At 42.9% G+C, this 27,925-nt stretch overlaps 1 protein-coding gene across 3 annotated transcripts in view; it reads right to left on the bottom strand.

Moving 5' to 3' along the window:
• Positions 1-4,426: 4,426 nt before the first annotated feature.
• AFG2B (AFG2 AAA ATPase homolog B) overlaps positions 4,427-27,925 on the bottom strand; it is a 28,536-nt gene continuing 5,037 nt past the window's right edge. The window contains exons 2-9 of one of the 3 annotated variants that reach the window (XM_054531408.2): positions 27,606-27,791; positions 22,160-22,318; positions 17,925-18,134; positions 16,916-17,108; positions 15,005-15,135; positions 13,722-13,847; positions 11,216-11,375; positions 4,427-9,669 (exon numbers count right to left, since the gene is read on the bottom strand). In XM_054531408.2, the coding sequence (XP_054387383.1) occupies positions 9,611-9,669; positions 11,216-11,375; positions 13,722-13,847; positions 15,005-15,135; positions 16,916-17,108; positions 17,925-18,134; positions 22,160-22,318; positions 27,606-27,791 (1,224 nt within the window). In that variant the 3' untranslated portion in view covers positions 4,427-9,610. Of the gene's footprint in view, positions 9,670-11,004; positions 11,376-13,721; positions 13,848-15,004; positions 15,136-16,885; positions 17,109-17,924; positions 18,135-22,159; positions 22,319-27,605; positions 27,792-27,925 lie in introns of those variants that run through there. The other 2 variants (XM_002825408.5, XM_054531409.2) reach the window with 2 other exon arrangements.

The raw sequence follows: 27,925 nt of genomic DNA, 5'->3' as shown, positions 1-27,925 counted from the left end.
CACGCGGCTCCCGGGCGCCCCCTGCAGGACATTGTGCGGCTGACGTGAAGCGCCCGAACGCGGGCGCTGGCGCCCCCTGCCGCTCGCCGCGGTCTTCCATACCTGCCGACCTCAGTCGCTCTTGGCCACCCCCTGGTGCTTGTGAGGAGTTTGGAGGTTTGGGGAGTAGGAGGTGGAACTCCCTAAGAGGGGAGCGCTGATAGCCAAGGCCTGAGGGGAAGCCAACCCTTCTAAAAGGGTATCCGGGCCTGGCGCGGTGGCTCAGGACTGTAATCCCAACACTTTGGGAGGCTGAGGCAGGAGGATCACTCGAGTCCAGCCTGACCAACATGAGGAAACCAAGTCTCTACTAAAAAAAATTAGCGGGCGTGGTGCTGCCTGCCTGCAGTCCCAGCTACTGAGGAGGGTGAGGCAGGAGAATCGCTTGAGTCCAGGCCTTTGAGGTCGCAGTGAGCCAAGATTACAACACTGTATTCCAGCCTGGGCAACAGAGCAAGACCCTGTGTTAAATAAAATACAATAAAACAAAATATTTAAATAAGCAAATAAGCAAACAATAAAAGGGGGTCCGGAAAAATGAGCCGCAGACCCGAGGGTCCCAGGAGAGGCTCCCAGGTGCAGGCAGGTAAATTAGAATTAATCCAATCACATTAAAAGCTCCAAAATGTGGTGCTGTGCACCTGTGGAGATCATTAAAATTAAATTGTAAAGTTTATTTCAGAATAACTCCCAGGGCGTCCTGACTTTTTCTGCTAAAAAAAAAAAACAATAAAACAAAAACCCGAGGTAGAGGGAGAACAAACAAAAGAATCAGGTGGGGAGGTTGTCAGGAGAAGGTCTTTCTGCAAACGACCCTGCCGGCCGGTTTAGTCTTTGGGTTCCCTCCTAACTCTCCTCTAAGCCAGCAACCTCACTTTGCAGTTTGCAGGCGGCTGCAATGGTAACAATTTCACAGAGCCAGGGGCTGTGTGTGTGCCAGACGCTGAGCCAGATTCCCCTCGGCAAGGTGGGTGCAAAGTCTTATTAAGACTCAGAGAGGCTCTGGTCACGTCACTGGTAAGTGGCGGCGATGCCATCAGAACGCAGGTCTGTCTGGTGCCCAACACCACGGTTCTGTCTGCATCCCTTTGTTAAATACTGCAATAAGTAAAGGACCAGTTATTTTAAAACAAACAGTTTGAAGTTCAAGCTGTAAGTTAAAGTTAAAAGGCAACATCTTAACGTTCCCTGAAATTGGCTAGACCCTGCTCTGTTTCAACCCCATTTTCGTTCTAAACCTGGGTTTTGCAGTCAAATGGACCTGAGTTCAGAGCCTGCCCCTGCTATACTTATTATTAATAGCTGACTTTAAGTAAACTACTTAACCTTCATGAGTTTCAGTTTATATATCTGCAAAATGGGGGCAAACCTAGCAGGGGAGAGAGTTGGAAAAAATGTTAGAATATATGTAAAGCATTCTGTCCTGCTTGTAGTAGGCACTCAACAAATAGTTACTATATGCAAAGATTTGGTTTTTTGTTTGTTTGTTTTGTTTTTCTGGGCCAGAGTCTCGCTCTGTCACCCTGGCTGGAGTGCAGTGGTGTGATCTTGGCTCACTGCAACCTCTGCTTCCTGGGCTAAAGCGATTCTCATGCGTCAGTCTCCTGGGCATCTGGGAATACAGGCATGTGCCACCACGCCCGGCTAATTTTTGTATTTTTAGTAGAGACAGGTTTTGCAACGTTGGCCAGGCTAGTTTTGAACTCCTGACCTCAGGTTATCCGCCCCCCCCTCAGCCTCCTAAAGTGCTGGGATTATGAGTGTGAACCACCACGCCCGTTCTCAAAGATTTGTTTTATGTAAGGCTGATCATAAATGTAGTTTCCCACTCCCTTACTCTGGCAAGCATTCTTACTGTTTAACCCCAGAGCTGTAACTAGAGACATTTGCTGATTGGATGGAGCTACGTTATATACTTCAAAGAAAATTCAACATTAATTCTCCTTGGTTTGTATTACCTAGAATCAGAGAAGCCTTTTAATGAAAGACTTCTAAGGCTACTTCTGTCAGAAGATTCTACAAAAAACCCTCATGTTTTTAACAAACAGAAGTTTTTCTAGGATGGAAGGAAGGGAGGGAGAGAGAAAGAGAAACAGGACGAAGAGAGAGAAGAAAGAAATCTTACATTAGTATTTCATGAGCCCAAGATTGAAATTAAAATATGTAACCATTGCCTACTAATGACCTTAAACACAGAGCTGTGCTTTGCCAGTATCATTTCTTTTCAAAATATAATGCAGTTTTTTAGTAGTCTAGGCATTATACTGAGGATGGGGGCATAGCAGAATTAAAAAGAGTAATAAGACACAAATCACTTACTTCAAGGTGCTTGCAATTTAGCACCCATAAATAACGCTAATGCAAGGCATGATCTGTTGCCAAGACAGGTGATTAATTCTAACTAAGGGGGTCTGAGAAAACTTACCAAAGGTGGGGTATTTATTTGAATATACAAAAAGACAAATCAACTGTAAAAAGACATTTTGGGGGCAAGTGGGAAACTTAAATAGGATCCAGACATTAGATGATATTAAAGGGATATTGTTAAGTTTCTTAGGTGTGATAATGGTATTGCAGTTTTCTACATATGTATATATCTCGGCTCACTGCAACCTCTGCCTCCCGGGTTCAAGCGATTCTCCTGCCTCAGCCTCCCGAGTAGCTGAGACTACAGGTGCCCGCCACCATACCCAGCTAATTTTTGTATTTTTAGTAGAGAAGGGGTTTCACCGTGTTGGCCAGGATGGTCTCAATCTCTTGACCTCATGATCAGCCCGCCTCGGCCTCCCAAAGTGCTGGGATTACAGGCGTGAGCCACCACGCCTGGCCGGCAGTTATATTTTTTAAATGGCCTCTCCCTTTTTTAGAGCTTGTATGTGGAAATATTTAAGGGAGAAATATTATGATGTCTGGGATTTACTTTAAAATACTTCAACTAGGCCAGGTGCGGTGGCTCATGCCTGTAATCCCAGCACTTTGGGAGGCCAAGATGGGTGGATCACCTAAGGTCAGGAGTTCAAGACCAGCCTGGCCAACATCTCTACTAAAAATACAAGAAATTAGCCGGGTGTGGTGGCGGGCGCCTGTAATCCCGTAATCCCAGGTACTTGGGAGGCTGAGGAAGGAGAACCACTTGACTGGGAGGTGGAGGTTGCAGTAAGTCGAGATTGCACCATCTCACTCCAGCCTGGGCAACAAGAGCGAAACTCCATCTCAAAAACAAAAACAAAAACACTTCAACCAAAAAACAAATTATGAATATTTTACAAAATAATAATTATTTAATGTAGGTGATAGGTATGTATGGGTTTGTTATACTCTCCTTTTTATGTATGTTTAGAAATGTTTAAAATAAACATTTTTAAAATTCACAAATTATAGGTAGTTAGTTACAGATACAATTTGCCCATATAACCTTTAAGATCTGCTTATTCCTATTTGCAGCAATAAAAATTAAACCCAGAAAGCCACACTTTTCTTCCTTTTCATAATGCCTGGGTATATCAAGCTTTTGAGAGATCAAGGTCAATATGTAGTTTGGTCTTTCCCTGATTCAAGAATTATAACACTGTGCTTTGGGTGACTCATTTATATGTTACAACTAATAATATTAAGGCAAATGCAGCAATTTTGAATTATTTACTCAATAAATTCTGTTGGCCAGGTGCCATGGCTCAGGCCTGCAATTCCAGCACTTTGGGAGGCAGAAGTGGGAGGGTCACTCAAGGCCGGGAATTTGAGACCAGCCTGGATAACATACCCAGACTCTACAAATTTTTTTTTTTTTTTGAGACAGAGTTTCACTCTTGTTGCCCAGGCTGGAGTGCAATGGTGCAATCTCAGCCCACTGCAACCTCCACCTCCCAGGTTCAAGCAATTCTCCTGCCTTAGCCTCTAGAGTAGCTGGGACTAACAGGCATGTGTCACCACACCCGGCTAATTTTTTTTTTGGTATTTTTAGTAAATACGGGGTTTCACCATGTTGGCCAGGCTGGTCTCAAACTCCTGACCTCAAGTGATCCGCCCGCCTCGGCCTCTCAAAGTGCTGGGATTATAGACATGAGCCACTGCGCCCGGCCCAAAACCCTGTTTCTTAAAAAAAACAACAACAAAAAACTGTCACCAAAACAAGTACAGTTGACCCTTGAACAACTTGGGGATTAGGGGGACTTACACACCCCTGCTCTCCACATAGTCAGAAATCTGCATATAACTTTTGACTCCCCCAATATTTAACTACTAATAATCCAATGTTGACCAGAAGCCTTACTGATAAACAGTTGACTAACACATATTTTGCTTTTTATATAGATAAATTTCTTACAATAAAGCAAGCAAGAGAAAATAAAAATGTTATGAAGAAAATCATAAAAAGAAAATATCATTCTTTTTTTTTGAGACGGAGTCTTGCTCTGTCGCCTGGGCTGGAGTGCAGTGGGACGATGTCAGTTCACTACAACCTCCACCTCCTAAGTTCAAGTGATTCTCCTGCCTCAGCTTCCCGAGTAGCTGGGATTACAGGCATGAGCCACCGGGCCTGGCTGAGAAAATGTATTTCTATTCATTAAGCAGAAGTGGTTCATCAGAAAGGTCTCCATCTCTTCAAATTGAGTAGGCTGAGAAGGAGGAAGAAGAGGAGGGGTTGGTTTGCTGCTTCAGTGTGGCAGAGGTGGAAGAAAATTCACATATAAGTGGACCCAAGCAAATCCCAGCACTTTGGGAGGCCAAGAGGCTGATCACCTGAGGTCAGGAGTTCGAGACCAGCCTGGACAACATGGTGAAACCCCGTCTCTACTAAAAATACAAAAATTAGCCGGGTGTGGTGGCAGGTGCCTGTAATCCCAGCTACTCAGGAGGCTGAGGCAGGAGAATCGTTTGAACCCGGGAGGCAGAGGTTGCAGTGAGTCGAGATGGTGCCACTGCACTCCAGCCTGGGCGACAGAGTGAGACTCCATCTAAAAAATAATTAATTATAAGTGGACCCAAGGAGTTTAAACTTGTGTTGTTCAAGGGTCAACTGTATGTGACTTAAGAACCTTCAGATTTCTTGCCCTTTTGCCTGAGGTTGTGAAGGCAAGACCCCAGAAAAGAAGTTTGTCATTCAGTTCTTTAGCAATAAGAACACTTCCCACTCCAAAATGTAATGGAATTCATAGCCTTACCACCAGAAACCGGAGGATAGACATGAAATTAGGGTCCTCCCTGCCCCCAAGCCGTGTACTGGCCAGGGCGCCCAGAAGGCACCGCCAGGCCAGTACTGCCTGGGTGCCCAGGATGAGAAACAGGCACAGCTCCCAGCCCTTCAGACCCTGGCAGCCCCCAAAGCAGCCCATTCAGGACACTCACCAGCATCACCCTCTGTGGCTGCCCCGGAGCCCATAATCCCTTGGGAGGTCTTCCCCACCCACCTCTAGCTACTGCCACTCAGGCTTGCAGGGTCATGGAGACATGGCTGCTTGGTTCCTACCCCAGGAATTTAGATTTTTTTTTTTTTTTTTCTTTAGGATGGAGTCTCGATCTGTCACCCAGGCTAGAGTACAGTGGTGTGATCTTGGCTTACTGAAACCTCTGCCTCTCGGGTTCAAGCAATCCTCTTGCCTCAGCCTCCCGAGTAGCTAGGATTACAGGCGTGAGCCATTACGCCCAGCTATTTTTTTTTTAAGTAGAGACGGGGTTTCACCATGTTGGCCAGGGTGGTCTCAAACTCCTGACCAGCCTGAGTCAGGTGAGGTGATCCGCCGGCCTCGGACTCCCAAAGTGCTGGGATTACAGGCGTGAGCCACCATGCCCGGCCAGGAATTTAGATTTTAATCAGCCCAGCTCAGGCTTTTCTGAGAAAAATAGAGATTTCATTATTAAATATTTTTTGTTGAAATTCTTTCTCCCTGTTCCTGATGATGGATGTGTTAATCCCGACACCTCATCCTTCAGCTCATAAGCCTTATGACCAGGCTTATAACACTGGATTCGCTGAATTTTGGAGGTTTCAGGGATGTTCTATGTTTAAGGTTAGTCAGCCTTAAGCAATAATGTGGCCCAGAAAGCAGTTTGAGTTCAGTTTATAGGGAAAACTGTTCACACTTCCCAGTATACCAGAAAGAAGGTGTTCAGAAGCTGGTGTTTTAATTTTCTCGCAGATCAAGAATACAGCTTTTGGAAGTTGCCCAGAGCCATTCTAAAATCAGATTCGAACAGGATCAAAGAAATTCTTGATCTCATTTTGTCATCTATTGAGCATTTCAGTGAGAAGAGACACATAGTCTTTATGCTCAGGAAGCTTCCAATGTTCTGTTGAGAAGTTACAGAGTCATCCCTCTATATCTGCAGGGAATCGGTTCCAGGACCCCTCTCAGACACCAAAATCCACAAATACTCAAGTCCCTGGTATAAAATGGTATAGTATATGCAGGTTGCCTACACACATCCTCCTGGTTATACTTTAAAAAACATCTCTAAATTACTTATAATACCTAATATAATATAAATGCTATGCAAGTAATTGTTACACTACTGTATTTTATTTGTGATTTTTAAAAATTTGTATTTATTTATTTGAAACAGTCTTGCTTGGTCGCCCAGGCCAGAGTGCAGTGGTGTGATTTTGGCTCACTGCAACCTCTGCCTCCTGGGTTCAAGCAATTCTCCCACCTGAGCCCCAGAGTAGCTGGGATTACAGACCCACACCACCATGCCCCAGCTAATTTTTTGTATTTTTAGTAGAGATGGGTTTTCACCATGGTGACCAGGTTGGTCTTGAACTCCTGACCTCAGGTGATCTGCCCGCCTCGGCCTTCCAAAGTGCTGGGATTATAGGTGTGAGCCATCACGCCTGGCCTACTTTTTATTGTTGTGTCATTTTTGTTTGTTTTTTCAAGTATTTTCAACCCACACGGTTGGCTGAATCTGCCCATGTGGAACCCACAGATGAGGAGGGCTGTCTTTAATTACAATTTAAAAAGACATCTTAAAATCAGCTCAGCCTTGAACAAGCATGGTTGCTAAATTACCAGACTACTAGAAACTTTCTGGAAAAGAACAGGGGCCCACAGCTAGATGTCTGAGTTAAGGGGTTCAGGCCAGGGTTTGTCAGGTGCAGGATGGCTGCCTTGTTCAATAAGATCAATAACCAACAAAGAAAATGTATAGTAAGAATTCCAGTAAGTTTTCTAGGTATTTTCATATTACTCAAAAGCAAAGGTCAGTGTGTTAGAATAATTTTTTTTTTTGCTTTTTTTTTTTTTTAATTAAGTATTTATTCATCATTCTTGGGTGTTTCTCGGAGAGGGGAATATGGCAGGGTCATAGGATAATAATGGAGAGAAGGTCAGCAGATAAACACATGAACAAAGGTCTCTGATTTTCCTAGGCAGAGGTCCCTGCGGCCTTCTGCAGTGTTTGTGTCCCTGGGTACTTGAGATTAGGGAGTGGTGATGACTCTTAAAGAGCATGCTGCCTTCAAGCAGCTGTTTAACAAAGCACATCTTGCACCGCCCTTAATCCATTTAACCCTGAGTTGACACAGCATATGTTTCAGAGAGCACGGGGCTGGGGGCAAGACCATGGATCAACAGCATCCCAAGGCAGAAGAATTTATCCTAGTACAGAACAAAATGGAGTCTCCTATGCCTACTTCTTTCTACACAGACATAGTAACAATCTGATCTCTTTTTCTTTTCCCCACATTTCCCCCTTTTCTTTTCAACAAAACTGCCATCGTCATCATGGCCCGTTCTCGATGGTCGCTGTCTCTTCGGAGCTGTTGGGTACACCTCCCAGACGGGGCGGCCGGGCAGAGGCGCTCCTCACCTCCCAGACGGGGCGGCCGGGCAGAGGCACTCCTCACTTCCCAGACGGGGCGGCTGGGCAGAGGCGCTCCTCACTTCCTCCCAGAAAGGGTGGCGGCCGGGCAGAGGCGCTCCTCACCTCCCAGACGGGGCGGCCGGGCGAGGCGCTCCTCACTTCCTAGACGGGGTGGCCGGGCAGAGGTGCTCCTCACTTCCCAGACGATGGGCGGCTGGGCAGAGGCGCTCCTCACCTCCCAGATGGGGCGGCCGGGCAGAGGCGCTCCTCACTTCCTCCCAGAAAGGGTGGCGGCCAGGCAGAGGCGCTCCTCACCTCCCAGACGGGGCGGCCGGGCGAGGCGCTCCTCACTTCCTAGACGGGGCGGCCGGGCAGAGGTGCTCCTCACTTCCCAGACGATGGGCGGCCGGGCAGAGGCGCTCCTCACCTCCCAGACGGGGCGGCCGGGCAGAGGCGCTCCTCACCTCCCAGATGGGGCGGCTGGGCAGAGGCGCTCCTCACTTCCCAGACGGGGCGGCCGGGCAGAGGCGCTCCTCACTTCCTCCCAGAAAGGGTGGCGGCCGGGCAGAGGCGCTCCTCACTTCCTCCCAGATGGGGTGGCGGCTGGGCAGAGGCACTCCTCACCTCCCAGACGGGGCGGCCGGGCAGAGGTGCTCCTTACTTCCCAGACGGGGAGGCCGGGCAGAGGCGCTCCTCACCTCCCAGACAGGGCAGCCAGGTAGAGGCGCTCCTCATTTCCTTCCAGACGGGGTGGCGGCCGGGCAGAGGTGCTCCTCACTTCCTCCCAGACGGGGTGGCGGCTGGGCAGAGGCGCTCCTCACCTCCCAGACGGGGCGGCCGGGCAGAGGTGCTCCTTACTTCCCAGACGGGGCGGCCGGGCAGAGGCGCTCCTCACTTCCTCCCAGACGGGGTGGCGGCCGGGCAGAGGTGCTCCTTCCCAGACGGGGAGGCCAGGCAGAAGCGCTCCTCACTTCCTCCCAGAAAGGGTGGCGGCCGGGCAGAGGCGCTCCTCACCTCCCAGACAGGGCAGCCAGGTAGAGGCGCTCCTCATTTCCTTCCAGACGGGGTGGCGGCCAGGCAGAGGTGCTCCTCACTTCCCAGACGGGGCGGCCGGGCAGAGGCGCCCCTCACTTCCTCCCAGAGGGGGTGGCGGCCGGGCAGAGGCGCTCCTCACTTCCTCCCAGACAGGGTGGCGGCCGGGCAGAGGCGCTCCTCACCTCCCAGACAGGGTGGCGGCCGGGCAGAGGCGCTCCTCACCTCCCAGACGGGGCGGCTGGGCAGAGGCGCTGCTCACTTCCCAGAAGGGGCAGCCGGGCAGAGGCGCTCCTCACTTCCTATACGGGATGGCGGCCGGGCAGAGGCGCTCCTCACTTCCCAGACGGGGCGGCCGGGCAGAGGGGCTCCTCACATCCCAGACGATGGGCGGCCAGGCAGAGCTCCTCACTTCCTAGACGGGGTGGTGGCCGGACAGAGGCTGTAAACTTAGCACTTTGGGGGGCCAAGGCAGGTGGCTGGGAGGTGGAGGTTGTAGCGAGCCGAGATCACACCACTGCACTCCAGCCTGAGCAACATTGAGCACTGAGTGAGCGAGACTCCATCTGCAATCCCAGCACCTCGGGAGGCCGAGGCGGGCAGATCACTCGAGGCCAGGAGCTGGAGACCAGCCTGGTCAACACAGCGAAACCCCGTCTCCACCAAAAATACAAAAACCAGTCAGGCGTGGCGGCGCGCGCCTGCAATCCCAGGCACTCCGCAGGCCAAGGCAGGAGAATCACAGGAGCCCGAGGCAGGGAGGTTGCAGCCAGCCGAGATCACCGCAGTACAGTCCAGCTTCGGCAACAGAGGGAGACCAAAGAAAGAAGGAGAGGGAGACCGAAGAGAGGGAGGGGGAGGAGGAGGGGGAGAGGGACTGTTAGAATAATTTTAATTGAATATTTTATACCTACAAATCAGGTTTTTTCTTTAATGATTCCCAATAGTCCTGGCTGCACTCAGAAATAAGAAACTTACCAATAACTGCTTAACATTTTATGACTTCATACATTTCATGCAGTAGTCTCTCATCGTACCCTCTACTTCTTTTGAAGCACTTCTTAACCATTGTAATTAATTCACTGACAATTTGTCTGATGCCTGCCTTGTTCACTGGATGTTCCAGCACCCAGCTTAGCACCTTGTGGGTGGAGAATGGCCTAGTAAGATGTTTACCAGATATTGTTAGGTGAGAAGAACAAGAGTTATGCAGTACCATTCCTTTCTGGTTTTAAAAATTATCTATTCATGCATGAAAGACTGGAAGGTTAAACACTAAAGGATTTTTTTATGTTTCTGTATTTTCTAGTATTCTAAATTATTTTGTAATAAATGAAAATAAAAATGTACATGCAACCTGTCTCTTTAAAAACTTTTAACTTACAACTACAAAAGGAAAAATAGCAATATAGTGGAGAAACCAGACAATACTGCAAACAAATGATCAAAATTAACATCATCAAGAATGTACAGATGTCATGTGCCTTCAGCTGTGATACTCTGAGAATACAATGCCCCTATGTAGTGCTCCATTGGTAATACATAACCTGAATCTACCATGATAAAACATCAACTACAAGTCCAGGAATGAACTGCTCAATAAAATAATTGGTCTATACTCTTCAAAAATGTCAGGGTCAAGAAAGATTGAGAAACTGTTTCAAGTTAAGAGGCTAAAGAGACATGGTGACTAAATGAAATGTGTGATCCTAGACTGGATCCTGTAATGGGGAAAATTACCATATAGGACATTATTGTGACAATACATGAAATTCACTGGATGACAGATTAAAATACTGTGTCAGTATTAAATTTCCTGAATTTGGTCATATAATAACCTTATTTGTAACAAATACACACTCAAGTATTAAGGGGGGAAAGGGACATTATGTATATAATCTATTCTCAACCCACTCAAAAAAAAAATGTGTGTATATGTACAAGGGGTGGGGAAGACAGAGAAAGCAAATGTGGCAAAATGTTAAAGATTAGTGAATCTGGGTTTGAGCACATAAAAATTCTTTGTACTATTTTTGCAACTTTTCTGTAAGTATGAAATTATTTCAGGGTTTAATAAAAAAGCAATCACCCAAAAACCAACCACCCCTTACAACAAAATCAACACACACACACTTTCTTCCTAAATTAAAGTATTTTATTTAATATGCCTTTTAAAAATAAATGAGCCTTAGCTTATCAGGCACAAGGTTTTTTTTTTTTTTTTAATTTACTTACAGGAAATATAAATACAAATTCTAAAAGTGTGAAGTTGCAAACGACAGGCAAGTTCACATTTCAATTAATGTGAACAACTAAACAAGAGTTTAAGGTGATTTTTAAATACCTTCCAAGTTAGAAAATCCTTCTTTCTTAAATAAGTTTTCATATAAAGCCAAGTCCTTGCGACTTAATGACGGTTTTACAGTCTTAAGTGATTTTAGAAAGTGCTTTTGTTTCACTGTAGTTGCATCTAGTCCATCTTCTTGCAGAGCCAGCAAAGCAGCCTATTAAGAGACAAGCAACAGAAAACAATTTCTTTTTTTTTTTGCTTTTTTTTTTTTTTTTTTTTTTGAGATGGAGTTTCGCTCTTATTGCCCAGGCTGGAGTGCAGTGGCACAATCTGGACTCACTGCAACCTCCGCCTTCCGGTTTCAGGCGATTCTCCTGCCTCAGCCTCCCAAGTAGCTGGGATTACAGGCATCTGCCACCACGCCCAAATAATTTTTGTATTTTTAGTAGAGATGGGGTTTCACCATGTTGGCCAGGCTCGTCTTGAACTCCTGACCTCATGATCCACCTGCTTCAGCCTCCCAAAGTGCTGGGATTACAGGCGTGAGCCACAGCGCCTGGCCTCTTTTCTTTAACAATATATGGTAATACTTTAAACTCTGAATGGAAAATCTCAGCCTCACTTCATAGGATTCTAATTTTCATGTCATTAAAAACATTATGCTAAAAAGTTCAATAAGGTGATTAAAAATCCACTTTGTAGACCATAACCTCTTTTACATTAATGGGAAAAAAGAAAGCCTTAAATGGGAAGAAAGAAAAGGCAAACTGTAGATTAATATATATTTTATGAACCCATATGTATTTTTAAAGATGAGAGAATATCTCCCTGATCGTTAAGTAGGGAAGAGTCTTCAGCCAGCAGTGATTATAAAGGAATAGATCAAACACATACCCTATGACCCAGCAATTCTCCTTGTAGCTAACTATGTTTACAAATAGACATACATAGACACGGGAACTAAGAGACATGTACAAGGCTGTTCACAGCAGCATAACTTATAATAGCAAAAAAGTAGAAACCCAGATATTCCAAAATAAAAGAATGGATAAACAAATGTAGAATATTCACATATTAGAATATTATAATCTATGCTACACACAAAACTATGGATGAATTTCTTTTTGGGTTAAAGAACCAGACAGAAAATAACATATGCCACATGCTTCCATTCATATAAAGTTCAAAAGCAGACAAAACTAATCCCCCATTGTTAGTCAGGAGAGTGGTTCCCTTTCGTGTTTTTTTTTTTTTTTTGGGGGGGGGACGGAGTCTTGCTCTGTCACCCAGGCAGAAGTACAGTGACACAATCATGGCTCACTACAGCCTTGACCTCCAGGCTCAAGTGATCCTCCCACCTCAGCCTCCTGAGTAGCCGGGACAATTTTTTAAAAGTTTTTGTGGGGACAGGGTCTCCTCATGTTGCCCAGGCTGGTCTCAACTCCTGGGCTCAGATGATCCTCCTGCCTTGGCCCCAACAAAGTGCTGGGATTACAGGCATGAGTCACTAAGCCCAGCCAGTAGTTCTCTTTTGGAAGAAGGCAGGTGACAGAGGTTGGGAAAGGGCCCAAAGGAAGATCCTGGGGTGTTGATAATGTTCTATTTCTTGACATAAGTAGTGATTATAAAAATGTGATCACTTTAATTCAATGAACTGTACCCTTATGATCTGTGCATTTTTCTGAATGTTATATTTAGTAAAAGTTTATGAAAAAGGGTATCTTAGAGTGGTTTACAAGGACCCATCTGTCCTGGCCATTGTCTACTCCTTCAGCTTTTTTTTTTTTCCTGAGAGACAGAGTCTCACTCTGTCACCCAGGCTGGAGTGCAGTGGCACGATCTCATCTTACTGCAACCTTTGCTTCCCAGGCTCAAGCAATCCTCCCATCTCCCCCTCCAAAGTAGCTGGGACTACAGGTGTGTAACACCACACTCGACTAATTTTTTAATTTTTTTTTCTAGAGATGGGGTCTCACTGTATTACCCAAGCTGATCTTAAACTCCTGGGCTCAAGCAATCCTCTCGCCTTGGCCTCCCAAAGTCTTGGGATCACAGGCGCGAGCCACCACGCCTAGCCCACTTCTTTCGCTTTATTTCTTGCCATTCTCCACTCTAAGATTCAATAATGTCACACCATCTCTTATCTTCAGTCCTTTGCACATTTTATTCTCTCCACCTCAAACATTCCCCCTTCCCTTCTTAGCTGGCTAACTCCCGATTTGTCCTTCCAATTTCAGTTTATACATCTCCTTTCTCAAAAAGCCTTCTCTGATGTGCCAAATCTGGGCTGGTGTCTTTCCTAGGTGCTCCCACAGTACTCTCTACTTCCCCAACTCACTACATATTTTCAATTGCCAACTCAGTATTAAGATTTGCCTCTCTGCACCACCCTCCTCACCACCCCACATTTACAATAAGCTGTGTGATGGATGGGGCCACATCTGTCTGTTTCACATCACATGGTACCACACAGGCTTTTAGTAAATACTGCTGAGTGAATGAAGATTTGAAAAGATGAAGAAATGTTTTGAACCACAAATTTCTTCACTAATTAACTTACTTCTGTGCAGAGGTTTCTAAGATCAGCTCCAGAAAAAAAACAGGTTTCTGCTGCTAGGTTTTCTAAGGAGACATCAGGCCCTATTGGCATGGTTTTTGTACAGACTTTTAAAATAGAAAGCCTGCCCTGGAACAAAATAAAAAACAGTATTTTAAATCTTGTAACATTTATGTTTGACACAATGATTTATTAAAATATTTTTAGCTTGAGTTTTCTTTCACATTATCGAGAAAATATATATAGGGGTTAGAAAGACTAAGTCATCAATGGCTCATATGACAATGGTAAAAATAATGACATCATAAAAAACTTATGAATCTCTCTTTTTTTTTTTTTTTGAGATGGAGTCTTGCTCTGTCACCCAGGCTGGAGTACAGGGGCACGATCTTGGCTCACTACAACCTCCGCCTCCTGAGTTGAAGTGATTCTCCTGTCTCAGCCTCCCGAGTAGCTGGGATTACAGGCGCCTGCCACCATGCCTGGCTAATTTTTTGTATTTTTAGTAGAGACGTGGTTTCACCATGTTGGCCAGGCTAGTCTCGAACTCCTGACCTCTGGTAATCTACCCGCCCTGGCCTCCCAAAGTGCTGGGATTACAGATGTGAGCCACCATGCCTGGCTGAATCTCTCTTTTGGGTACAAATAATACTATTAGACATGGCTTAAGAAGCAAATACATGAATTATCAGATACAACTTAAAGGTATAATAGATATTAAATTTTATTTTTCTATCCCTTCAAAACTTGATAAAAGCCCAAGGAACAAAAAAATTCACTCCATGCCTTTCACCCTCCCTGTCAGTGGCTCTGGATGTTAACGACAAAAACTGTACTGGTTGACCATGATACACTGCATAATCTCTGTAATCTCAGATTTCTGCACTGTACTTTAAGGACAACACATTTTCTGGTTGACCACGATACATTGCATAATCTCTGTAATTTCAGATTTCTGCACTGTACGATAAGGATGCTGACTCAATCTTCAAAGCCCTTTTAACACTTTAGGATTCCTCCACTCTAGTTGCAAAATAATGCTGAGTAGACTCAGTATTTAGAGTCTGTCACAACACAAAAAATAACAACCGTATATTTAGGCTTATGTTTCTCTGTGAACAGGATCAGAGTATCCAACAAAGGCAGATCAAAATTATGATATCATGAAAGGCCACCAGGCAAGGAAGAAGGTGGAACCCAGGGTAAGTAGAACACCATGGACACCTATATCCAAATTGGAATTCGATTCTGCTGAGCTCACACAGAGTAAATGTGTAAATGACTACCTTGTGATCTGGAGGTGGGATATAGATGATCTTATCTAATCTTCCAGGTCGTAACAAAGCAGTATCTAACACATCAGGTCTATTTGTTGCTGCAACAATCATGACACTTCGGTTAAAAACTTCTTGAAACTCTGAGGGCAAACACACAACACAAAGTAATGTCAATCAGTTGTTAATAAGTTTTCTAAAAATTATAAATCAGAAGGTCTATTTAAATTCAAATAAGGATATCCTTTTCTTGGGACCAGAATGTTTACATCTGCTTTCCAGACCAGCTTCTTGATATCAAGATATCCCAGAAACAAATCATTAATCAAAGAGCTACTTTGTGTGCATGGCTAATGGAGTAGCTAAGAGACATTCTCCATATGAGAACCTATGAAAAGCCTCATCCCAAAGGGGAGAACACTCATCTCGTGACTTGAGTGCACCTGAGCCTCTAATGAAGGCTTACACCTTAAACAGGCTACTTGAAAACACAGATACATATGACCAACAGGTGGAGATATATGGCTACAGAAAGTCTTGACTCTCATATCCCTAAAGAGGAAGATTTACTCGACCTTTTATTTTTCTTTGAAATGACAATCTAAGTTGCAGGTACGCAAATCCTGGATAAAGAAATGTCTAAAAGCAGACAGAGAAAGGCTTTACATATACTAAGCATTCAAAATCATTTGTTGAATAATCAGGCAGCTCTCCAGTGACATAATCCCTCAAAGTACGAAGTTCCCTATATTTGCAAGTATTTTAGCAGATGCTGGGTGAATACCTGTCAGATGCTATAGAAGGAATTCCTGCATTTTGAAATGATTTGATTAGATAACCTCGTGGATACCTCCTAATTCTAGTGTGACATATTCTTAAGGAGTGTATGCTACAATTCCATACGACGATTTTTAAAATAGGAAAAGAATGAGAACAAGAGAGGAATAAAAGAAAAGAAAAAGTATCAGGGACAATTTAAGGATACCAAACACTATCTTGAGAAGAGACTCAGAAAGAGGGAGGGGACTTCCAAAGCCCATTTTAATTCATTAAAACCAAAGAAACTCATTCCTCAAGAAAACTGGAAATGTTCCATTACTAAGACTATTGGAAATAATAATCTCCTTTGTTTTTCATTCATTCATTCATTTATTCATTCAGATATGGGGCCTTGCTATGTTGGCCAGGCTAGTCTCAAACTCCTGGCCTCAAGCAACCCTTCTGCTTTGGCCTCCCAAAATGCTGGGATTACAGGCGTGTGCCGCCACTGTGCCCAGCCTACACAAACGTTTTTTCAAGACGGAGTCTTGCTCTGTCGCCCTGGCTGGAGTGCAGTGGTGCAATCTTGGCTCACTGCAAGTTCTGCCTCCCAGGTTCACACCATTCTCCTGCCTCAGCCTCCCGAGTAGCTGGGACTACAGGCGCGCCACCACACCCGGCTAATTTTTTTTGTATTTTTAGTAGAGATGGGGTTTCACCGTGGTCTTACTCTCCTGACCTCGTGATCCACCCACCTCGGCCTCCCAAAGTGCTGGGATTACAGGCGTGAGCCACCGCGCCCGGCCAACATTTTTAGAAAGAAATGAATACTGGTTTTTAGGACATGCAAACAAGAATAAACTGCCTTCTCTATTAGCAATAAGTAAAATTATATTTCTCATTCTTAGGAAAAATAAAATTCACATTCTTATATTTAAGATAATTTATTATAAAATGTACCTCACCTTTCCTAGCCAAATCACAATTTTTATTAGCTCTAAAAGTCCTAACAAAGTCAAACTGAAATTATATAAATCCTTCTATGAGATGAATTCAGCATAGGCAAAGCTACAGCATATATGCATTATATTTAATGTTGGCCTGGATTTTAGGTGCATTCTGGCTAATAAATACCTCTTCATTTTTTCAGCTCCTTGTATTTACCCTGTTGACTTGATTTACTTCCTCTTCTCTCTATTGTCTTAAGTCCAACACCATCTAATTCATTCAGGAGAACAGAAAGAACTCGTTCTTGAACATCACATCCGGTCTTGCTGGCTGAGCGAGCTCCCAAGATTGAATCAATTTCATCCAAAAACACAATTGCTGGAGTGCTTGCTCTTGCTTGTTGAAATATCTTTTGTTAGGGAAAAAATATTTTAAAAAGCTATATGTTATACATTAGTCATGTGACATTACTATTTATAATTCTGGGTTTTTTTGTTTTTTTTTTTCTGAGACAGTCTTGCTCTGTTGCTCAGTTTGGAGTGTAGTGATGCGATTTCAGCTCACTGCAACCTCTGCCTCCCAGGCTCAAGCAATTCTTGTGCCTCAGTCTCCCGAGTAGCTGAGATTATAGGGTGTGCCACCACGTCCACTTAATTTTTTTGTATTTTTAGTAGAGATGGGGTTTTGCCATGTTGGCCAGGCTGGTCTTGAACTCCTGGCCGAAAGTTATTCACCCGCCTTGGCCTCCCAAAGTGCTGGGATTACATGCATAAGCCACCATGCCTGGCCACTATTTATAATTTTTAAAATAGATATAAAAAAGATTCTGAATGTCTAGGAATTGGGGAATGAGTAAATAAAACAAGAAACAATGGAGTATTATGTAAGAGTTAAAAACTGTATTTTCAAAGAATACTATAAATTTCAAAAGTAGTAATATTAAGTTTAAAAAAGCAGGATAAAGCTATAGATATATAAAACCTACCCTTGATTTTATTTAAAACAGAAAAAAAGACAAAGGAAATTCGCCAAAATGTTAACAGTAGGTAGGAGGATTATGAAGGATTTCATATTTACACTTTCTTATATTTTCTAAATTTTTCAATAAACATGTATAAATTTTTTAACTGGAAAAAACACTAGTAATATTTTTAAAAAGGTTTGTCCATAAGAAATGAAATAAAAATTCAAAAGTAAATTTAAACATATGTGGAAATAAACAAACCTGAGACAAGACTTTTTCTGAATCTCCAACAAACGGTGAAAACAGATCAGCTCCACTCACTGAAACGAAAGAGCAGTGACAGCTTGTGGCCAGGGCCCTCACCAGAGTGGTTTTAGCACATCCAGGGGGCCCATAGAGGAGAACTCCCTTTGGTTGTGTCAGGCCCATTCTAACAAATTCCCAAGGGAATTTCAGAGGCCACTCAATGCTCTGAAAGCACACAAAAAGAGAAGAGTTGTTTTAGTATAATAATAAAATGTCAAATCATCCAGTAAATTCATTTCTTCATTTAACAATTCTCAGGCTCCTGTTATGAGCTGGAAACAGTCCATTCTCCACACTGCAGAGATCTTATAATTTGAGTCAGGTGACATCACTTCCTGTTTAAAATCCTTCAATGATTTACTATCAGAACTAGAATAAAATCCAAATCCAAACCCCTTACTCACCACAGCTGACAAGGCCTTATATAATCTGACTGTCTCCTAAACACTTAGTTTGTTCCCATCTTAGAGCCTTTCCTTGCTTTTCTCTCTGCCTGAATGTTCCCCGAGATCTTTGTGTGGCTATCCCTCATCACTCAGGTCTCAGCGCAGGTGTCAATTCCTTGGAGAGGTCTTTCCTAACCACCTGGTTAAAGCGGAACCCCCTCCTCCTACTCACTCTCTATGCTACTGCCCATCCTTTACTTTTAAAGCACGTATTCATTATTATTATTTTTCCATGTTGGGTTTGTCATTCTGCTCTGCTAGAACATAAGCAAAGATCAAAATCCCCAGCAGCTAGAATGACACCTACCCAAAGGAGGCACTCAGTAACAGTAAACTGAATAATGAATGAGTCCTCATTACCTTTAAGGTAAATGGTTTTTAACCACTTTAATCATTATTTTACAGATGCAAAAACTCGGGCTTAAAAAAAGTTAAGTAATTTGCCTAGGTCTTACTGCTAATGAGGTGGCAGAACCAATACTGACCCCAGGCAATGTAATTCAAGAGCACCAGCAAGGAGCAACGGTGTTGAAGTGGAGGTAGGAGTCAGATCACAACAGGCCTTGAAAGCTTTAGTCTGCACTGAGGAGCAGCATGGAGAATGGACTGGAAGGAAATTAAACTAGAGGCAGGGAGACCAGCTAGAAGTTTCTTGCAATGATTCAGCCTACAAAAATAATAAGGCTGGAGTGTCACAAGCAGTGAAGATGGTGTGGAAGGGTGGATATTTGAAACATAAAACAGAATCGTACTTTACATAGGGACAAAGTTCTGACGCCATGCCTTTAGAAGACAGATTTCTGACTTAGGGGATGGGGTGGCTGGCTGTATTAACTGAGGTAGGGAATCCAAGTGTGGGGGCAGAGCTGACTAGCTGAACTTTGTACATGCTGAGTTTGACATCCCTGGGGTTATTGAGTAGGCAGGCAGTGAAATAGTTCTGATGATCAGAAGAAATGTCTACTCTAGATATACAGATTTCTGAGTCAACAGTTTTCAGGGATGCTGTGGACATCAAGATCATCATAAAATCACCCACAGCTCCAACAAGAGGAGGAAGACTCTGGGAGCCTCTTGAGCACTAACATTTAAGGGAGGGGAGAGGGGTGGCCAGAAAGGCAGAAAAGCTAAATGTCTCAAAGCTAAGGAAACATAGTGCTTCCAACAGGAAGGTGTGGCTAATTTCTCTCATGCATCTTGTGAAGATGAAATGAGACAATGCATAAAAAATATTGGCGCATATTATAAATGCTCTTATCCCTGGACTCAAAAATTCTAGGGTTCACTGGAGATGGACCTCCTGGTTAAGATGAATAAATTATAATTATTACTTATATATCAGTCTGTTATGTGTGTGGTTAGAGAAACCTAGTTCATTAGGGCAGGATCACATGTAGGCGAATTGGCAAAATCAATTTCTGAAACTGTAACGCAGGTGAGAGGATCTGAAGAGTTGCGTCCCACAGCTTCCACTGTGAAATCCACTATCAGGTAGCCATGTTGTTCATTTCAATTTTGTGCTTTTACCAGTCCCTGTACTGCGTCCATTTAATGTCTTTTAGATCAGAGATCCAGGCAAACTAAGGCCTTCCACCTTTATTTGGTACAGCCCAAACTAAGAATAGTTTTTACATTTGTAAATGCTTGAAAAAAAATCAAAAGAATATTTTCTGACATGTGAAAATTACATAATTTCAGTGTCCATAATTTTATCAGAATACAATTACTAATTTACATATGGTCTACAGCTGCTTTGGTGCTACAATGGCAGAGGTGAGTGGTTATGACAGAGACTGTGGATCACAAAGCTTAAAACATTTACTATGTGGCGCTCTCTACAGAAAATCTGTTGACCCCCATTTTAGATTATAATTTTCTTTTTTTTTTGAGACGGAGTCTCACTCTGTCCCAGGCTAGAGTGCAGTGGTGCAATCTCAGCTCACTGCAACCTCAGCCTCTTAGGTTGAAGCGATTCTCCTGCCTCAGCCTTCCGAGTAGTTGGGATTACAGGCTTGCGCCACCACACCTGGCTGATTTTTGTATTTTTAGTACAGACAGGGTTTCACCATGTTGGCCAGGCTGGTCTTGAACTCCTGACCTCGTGATCCTCCTGCCTCAGCCTCCCAAAGTGCTGGGATTACCGGTGTGAGCCACCACGCCCGGCCTATAAATTGGTTTTTTTGAGATGGAGTTTCACTTTTGTTGCCCAAGCTGGAGTACAATGGCGTGGTCTTGGCTCACTGCAACCTCCACCTCCCAGGTTCAAGCGATTCTCCTGCCTCAGCCTCCTGAGTAGCTGGGATTACAGGCACGCACCACCACGCCTGGCTAATTTTTTGCATTTTTAGTAGAAATGGGGTTTCTCCATGTCAGCCAGGCTGGTTTCTAATTCCTGACCTCAGGTGATCTGCCTGCCTCGGCCTCCCAAAGTGCTGGGATTACAGGTGTAAGCCACCATGCCCAGTCAAAATTGTTTTTAAATTTTTTTTAAAGACACAGGATCTCGCTCTGTTGCCCAAGCTGCAGTGCAGTGGTGCAATCATAGCTCACTGTGGACTCGATCTCCTGGGGTCAAGCCTCAAGTGATCCTCCTGAGTAGCTAGAACCATAAGCACGTGCTACCACACCTGGCTAATTAAAAAAATTTTTTTGTAGGCCAGGCATGGTGGCTCATGACTATAATCCCACCATTTTAGGAGGCCGAGTTGGAGGACTGTTTAAGCCCAGGAGTTCAAGGCCAGCTTGAGTAGCACAGTGGGATTCTATCTCTACAAAAAATTTAAAAATTAGCCAGGCGTGGTGGTATGCACCTGTAGTCCCAGCTACTTGGCGGGGCACTGAGGCAGAAGGACTGCTTGAGCCCAGGAGTTCAAGGGTGCAGTGAGCTGTGTTTGTGACACAATACTCCAGCCTGGGTGACAGAGCAACCATGTCTCAAAAAAAATTTTTTTTATAGAGATGGAGAGTCTTACTTTGTTGCCCAGTCTGGTCTTGAACTCTTGGCCTCAAGAGATCCTCCTGTCTCTGCCTTCTAAAGTGCTAAGACTATAGGTTATACACTTTTTTCCCCCCAGACATGGTCTTTCTCTGTCGCCCAGGCTGAAGTGCAGTGGTGGGATCTTGGCTCACTGCAACCTCTGCCTCCCGGGTTCAAGTGATTCTCCTGCCTCAGCCTTCCGAGTAGCTGGGATTATGGGCACCTGCCAGCATGCCCAACTAATTTTTGTATTTTTAGTAGAGATGGGGTTTCACCATGTTGGCCAGGCTGGTCTTGAACTCCTGACCTCAGGTGATCCACCCACCTCAACCTCCTAAAATGCTGAGATTATAGGTATGAGCCACTGCGCCCAGCCTTAGGTTATAAACTTATTTTTTTTTTTAAATAGAGACAAGGGCTTGCTATGTTGCCCAGGCTGGTTTTGAACTCCTGAACTCAAGCAATCCTCCTCCCTTGGCCTCCCAAAGTGCTGGGATTACAGACATAAGCCACCACACCCAGCCTTAGGTTATAAACTCTTTAAAGCAAAAACAAAGAGAGGGTCGAGGTGGGAAATTATAAAAACCAGTTTAGACATCCATAGAAGTCCAATTAAATAAGGACTGAAAAGCAATCATTGGATTTAGATGTTAGGATCACATCAGTGATAGGAGCAAGAGCAGTTTCAGCGCAGTATGTTGTCATCATAAATGCATGCAATGTTAATCTGTAATATCCTACTGGATTAAGTAGATTATCTGTCTTACCTGTTTTAACTTCAGTTTTACATCTTCAAGGCCACCAATCTGCTCCCAGTCAACAGGCTTGATATCCATCAATCCAATGACGCTTCGAAATGATGAGGGCTGAATATTTTTAAAAGCTTCAAGGAAGTCTGTTTCATCAATCACAGGATTGTCCTGGTTCTGAAGAAATACACCCAAAAAAGCAAAATCAAACCAAAAATTAGGTTGGTCTTTTTTTATAGCACAATTCGTTTTTTTAAAATCTTCTTTTGGATTTGCAAAGTTATTTTGTTATCATTATAAAAACAATTTATATACATAGTAAAAAGAATTAAATGTCTCCCTGCCAATTCCCGCCAGTAATTCTTCCCCGAAAGATGTCAAGAGTTTGTGTATTTTTCCAGTATGTTATGATAGTAAGCATACATATATCCTTTTAAACAGACACACAAATGGAACCATATTATATCAGCCTGTACTTTTCTTCTTTCACCTATCTTAGAGATCTTTTCATGTCAACTAATACAGTTCTATGTCATTCTTTTTGACAATTCCATAATACACAACTGAATTTACCCCAACTACACCTTTCTGACAAACATTAGGTCATCCCCAGTCTTTAGATATTAAAAACAAAGCTGCAACTGAAAAAGTCTTTGTGCTCATGTTCAAGTATTTGTTTATTTTGAGACAGGGTCTCACTCTGTTACCCCGGCTGGAATGCAGTGATGTTATCATAGCTCACTGCAGTCTCCCAGGCTCAAGTAATCCTTGCACCTCACCCTCCGGAGTAGCTAGAACTACAAGTGTGTGCCACCAGCCTGGCTAATTAAAAATAATTTTTTTTTTTTTTGCAGAGATGGGGTCTCCCTATGTTGCTCAGGCTGGTCTGGAACTCATGGGCTCGAGCGATCCTCCCACCTCAGCCTCCCAAAGTGCTGGGATTACAGGCATGAGCCACCATGTTCAAACTCATGTTCAAGTATTTATGTAATAATTTCCTCAAAGTAGAATTACTGGGTTTACAAGTACACACATATACAATTTTGACAGCTATTACCAAATTGTCCTCTAAGGAAGCTGCATCAATTTATTCTCCTCCGAAAATATGAAGCTGTGTTCTCTCCACACCTCTCCAATACTGGACATTACCAAACTCTTTTTTTTTTTTTTTTTTTTTTGGTGGAGTCTCGCTCTGTCACCCAGGTTGGAGTGCAGTGCTGTGATCTTGGCTCCTTGCAGCCTCCGCCTCCTGGGTTCAAGTGATTCTCGTGCCTCAGCCTACCGAGTAGCTGGGATTTACAGGCATGCGCCACCACACCTGGCTAATTTTTGTATTTTTAGCAGAGACGGGGTTTCTCCATGTTGGCCAGGCTGGTCTTGAACTCCTGACCTCAACTGACCCACCCATCTCGGCCTCCCAAAGTGCTGGGATTATAGGTGTGAGCCACCGTGCCTGGCCCATTACCAAACTCTTAAATGTCTGCCAATATGACAGGAAGAACCGGTACTCATTCATTACTGTGTTAACTAAATTTCTTCAATTCAAAATGAGGTGGAGGGAATATTGGAATTAAAAAAATCGCCTGTCTTGCAATCATGATAGTAAAGGCTGTTATGAGCAAGAACTGGATGCTATGATGAGGGGAGTAAAAGTTTATTCACTTATGAGACAGGGTCTTGCTCTGCTGCCCAGGCTGGAGTGCAGTGGCATTGAGGCAACAGCTCATTAAGCCTCGAACACCTGGGCTCAAGTGATCATCCTATCTCAGCCTCCTGAGCAGCTGGGACTACAGGTGTAAGCCACTGTGCCCAGCCTGAAAGTTTGATGAGGAGCAGGATATCTCAAAGTGTCTCCCCACAGATTTCTCATTAGTGGCAAAGGGAAAAATAGCAGTTCTACAGTGGAGAAATTGCGCACTGCCTGAACTAGTTGATAAAAGTTAGCATCACCAATGAGGAACCAACGTACACTCTATGCCTCTACATGTGAGTGTAGAGTGGAGAAATTGCACACTGCCTGAACTAGTTGATAAAAGTTAGCGTCACCAATGAGGAACCAAGGTACACTCTGTGCCTCTACATGTGAGGCTCTAAGGACACAAACACTATACATGACCATACTGTGGTGACATATGGGAACATTGCTGTTCTTAGGAAACAGACATTAAAATGTTAAGGGATAAAGTGCCATGATACATGCAACCCATTCTCTCAAATAGTCCAAAATAAATAAATACTATGTGCATATAGATACATATATATGGAGATGAGAGAGAGAGAGAGAGAAAGAGAAGAGGAGAGGGAGCAACAAGGAGAGCAAAAGAGAATGATAAAGTTTATTTGGCAAAAAGTTAAAAATTGGTGAATTTGGATAAAGGGTTTAGTGGAAGTTCTTTGTAACTATCTTGCAACTTTCCTATAAGTTTTAAATTATTTCAAAATAAAGACAATAATTTTAGAAGAAATCAAGGTTGAAGATCTTTCATGTTTATTGTCATTCCTTTTATTGTCAACTACCTGTTCATACCCCATTACCCATTTTCTCTTGGACTGTTGGTCTCTTCTTATTGATTTGTAAAAGTTCTTTCCCTATCAAGGAAATTGGACTAAAAGTATTTTTCCTAGTCTGGCTACTTTATAGTATTGTTTTGCCACCCCCAAATGGTCAACTCAGCAAATAATCTCTTTTTTGGCTATTGAGGTTTATGTTATGCCTAGAAAAGTCGTCTTCACTCTCAGGTTATATTTTGGAGACTCTTTACATTCTCCTTGATCATTCTAGTGAAACACATTTTTTTTTGTTAGTTAAAAAGTCCTGAAAATTTTATTAAAAATATCTGTACTGTATTTATTAAAGTATTTGCCCTCTTATATCCAATTCTAAACATCTAGTTGTCCACAAATTCCCGTTTTCAAAAACAAACTGTCTTTTCTTATTTGTAAACTGATGTTAAGTGAATCTGTATGTATACAGCTATTCTGTAAAGTATTCTCCCAAAAGTGTTAACAATTGTCATCTCTGGAAAGTGAGATTTCAGGTAGGCAGTTCTTTATAATTTTCTATCTTCATTTCTCATGAATAACCCTATTATATACTTAAAAAAAATAGCCTTTTTAACTGGCTGATAGTATGTTAGGTGTCTGATGTCCAAATATTAACTAATCTTTAGTTAACACCAACTAATATTTGAAAATCTCATTTATAGTTCAAGATCATGTGTGTACACATTATTTTACTTGATTCTTTGGGCTTATACATTCTTTCCCCTCTGTGTATGTCTGAGTGTTAAACTACAGTTCTAATCCTTTAATAGGAATACTTCACAAAAAGTTTAACACAGTGTAAGGTATCCCTTATCTGCCCTGGCACAGGTAGAGGTAGCAGCAGCCCCTCAGCTAGTGGGGGAAAGAATAAAAGATGGAGCCCGTACCTTCCCAGTTGTCTCTGTCCCTTCACGCTTTTTGCCTTTCTTCCTTCCACTTCCCCTGGGTTGTTTCTGAACTCAGCCATCACCTGTGGTAACTACACCTGAGCAGGCCCCTCCTGAAGTAGCAGTGGGTTCCACCCTGGGACGACAGCAGCTGACTGGTCCACCTAAGTCAGAGGTGCTTATGGTCAAACCTGGAACTTCAAAGCAGAGGAAATCCTAAATGTAAATCTCCCTCCCCATCTCCTGCTTACTTATTGTCTCCCTCAAAAGACATGTATTCTCACACCTTTACACACAGAACTTTAAAACTTCAAGTAGTTTTGGTCTAAACCTACAAGATGAAGACTTAAAAGATCACTAGAAGATCACATAACTCCTCCCCACCTTCGGTGTAACTGTTGAAATAAAGGAAAGGAAGTGAGGCAAGGTATAAATTATTTAGGTAAAAAGGTTTTTCAAAATTTAGGATAATAAATCATTCTTTTGCAGTTTAAGATGAAAAGACAATTTTGATGTTACAAATGAGATTGAAAACTCTGTTTCACATGTGCTTGTCAACTCAGGGTTAAATGGATCAAGGGCGGTGCAAGATGTGCTTTGTTGAACAGATGCTTGAAGGCAGCATGCTCTTTAAGAGTCATCACCACTCCCTAATCTCAAGTACCCAGGGACACAAACACTGCAGAAGGCCACAAGGACCTCTGCCTAGGAAAACCAGAGACATTTGTTCATGTGTTTATCTGCTGACCTTCTCTCCACTATTATCCTATGACCCTGCCATATCCCCCTCTCCGAGAAACACCCAAGAATGATCAATAAATACTCAAAAAAAAAAAAAAAAGAAAAGAAAACTCTGTTTCAGAATCCTTAGCCTGCTGAAATCAGTTTTTTCCTGAATGAGTTTAAGGATTCAGGACTATTTATTATATACAAAATACTGGATTTTCCAACCAACAATGTTGAAAAGGTATTATATTTAATCTAACATCTTAAATATTGTTAGGAAATAGTCATGAATTACAGAGCTGCAGGTCAAGGACAAACTTAAATACAATTCCAAGTGCCCAATCTTCTCCTAAGTTAGAAAAGCTTATTTCTCCCACTAGATACTTATTAATAACAAAGGGAAAAACGGTATCTTGACAATGGAGAAATCTCACAGACACCACCTTAACCAAGAAATCAAAGTTAACTTCACCAGTGATAGAACAGAAACATATCATGTGCTCCCTAACAGAGGCAATGAGAAAGACACAAGATCATTTCTATCATATTCCTGCCCAAAATGCAAAACCTGAATCGAATCATGAAGAAACATTAGTCAAACCCAAACTGACGAATATTCTACAGAATAACTGACTCTTAAAAAGTTATGGTTTCACAGAAGAAAGCCTGAAGTATGATTCTAGATTGAGGCCTATTTAGGTTAAGTACAAGTATTGCGTCTGTGTTAATTTTCTCAGCTTGATCATCGTACTGTGGTTAAAGTCCTTGTTTTTCAGAAATATACACTCACGTTTTCAAGGGTAAAGGGGCATCATGGATGTAGTATATGCTCAAATATTTCATTATATATATGTATATATATAAGGAAATACACATGAAGAGAGAATGATAAAGCAAATGTGGCAAATGTTACATTTGGAGAATCTGGGAGAAGGGTATATGGAAACTCTTTGTACTATTTTTGTAACTTCTAAGTCTGAAATTGCCTTAAAATAAAAAAATTCAAATTAAAAAAACTCTTTGATTCTTCTGGGGCCACACTATTTCTTGGCTGTTCTGGGCTTCAGCACTAGGGAGTTACTATCAATAGGGAACAAATTCACTCAGTAGACCCAGAGGACTCAGCCCTTTATCCCTACCCTCAATCATATACTATTTATACAGAGTTCAGATGTAAAATGTAAAAGCAACAGCTGTGGAAGCTATCAAATGTTCTAAGGAAATGTACTCACCACTTTTTTTAACCCCCAAATTAATCTGTTACAATAATAGATTAACATAGATGTTCATAAATTAACACTTCTTACCTTCTCACTGTGAAGGAGGGCATGCATGGCAGCCTCCCTACAGAGTGCTGTCAGGTCGGCACCAACATAGCCAACTGTCATTTCTGCAAGAAGGCCCAAATCAACATGACTGGAGACGGGCATCTTTGAGGTAATTGCTTGCAGAATTTCCTTTCTTTGTTTAAGTGTGGGAGTCCCAATGAGCACCTATATGCAAAGCAAAAAAAAAAAAAAAAAAGTTTATAGTTTAAAATATATTATTTTTAAAGTTGATCTCATGGATGGAGGTAGACAGCAGAATGATAGCAACCAGACACTGGGAAGGGTTGGGGGTGAGGGGA

The sequence above is a fragment of the Pongo abelii genome, chromosome 16, assembly GCF_028885655.2.
Source record: "Pongo abelii isolate AG06213 chromosome 16, NHGRI_mPonAbe1-v2.0_pri, whole genome shotgun sequence".
Taxonomy (NCBI): Eukaryota; Metazoa; Chordata; class Mammalia; order Primates; family Hominidae; genus Pongo; species Pongo abelii.
Note: the sequence above shows the minus strand (reverse complement) of the source record. Positions and strands in the feature narration are given on the sequence as shown.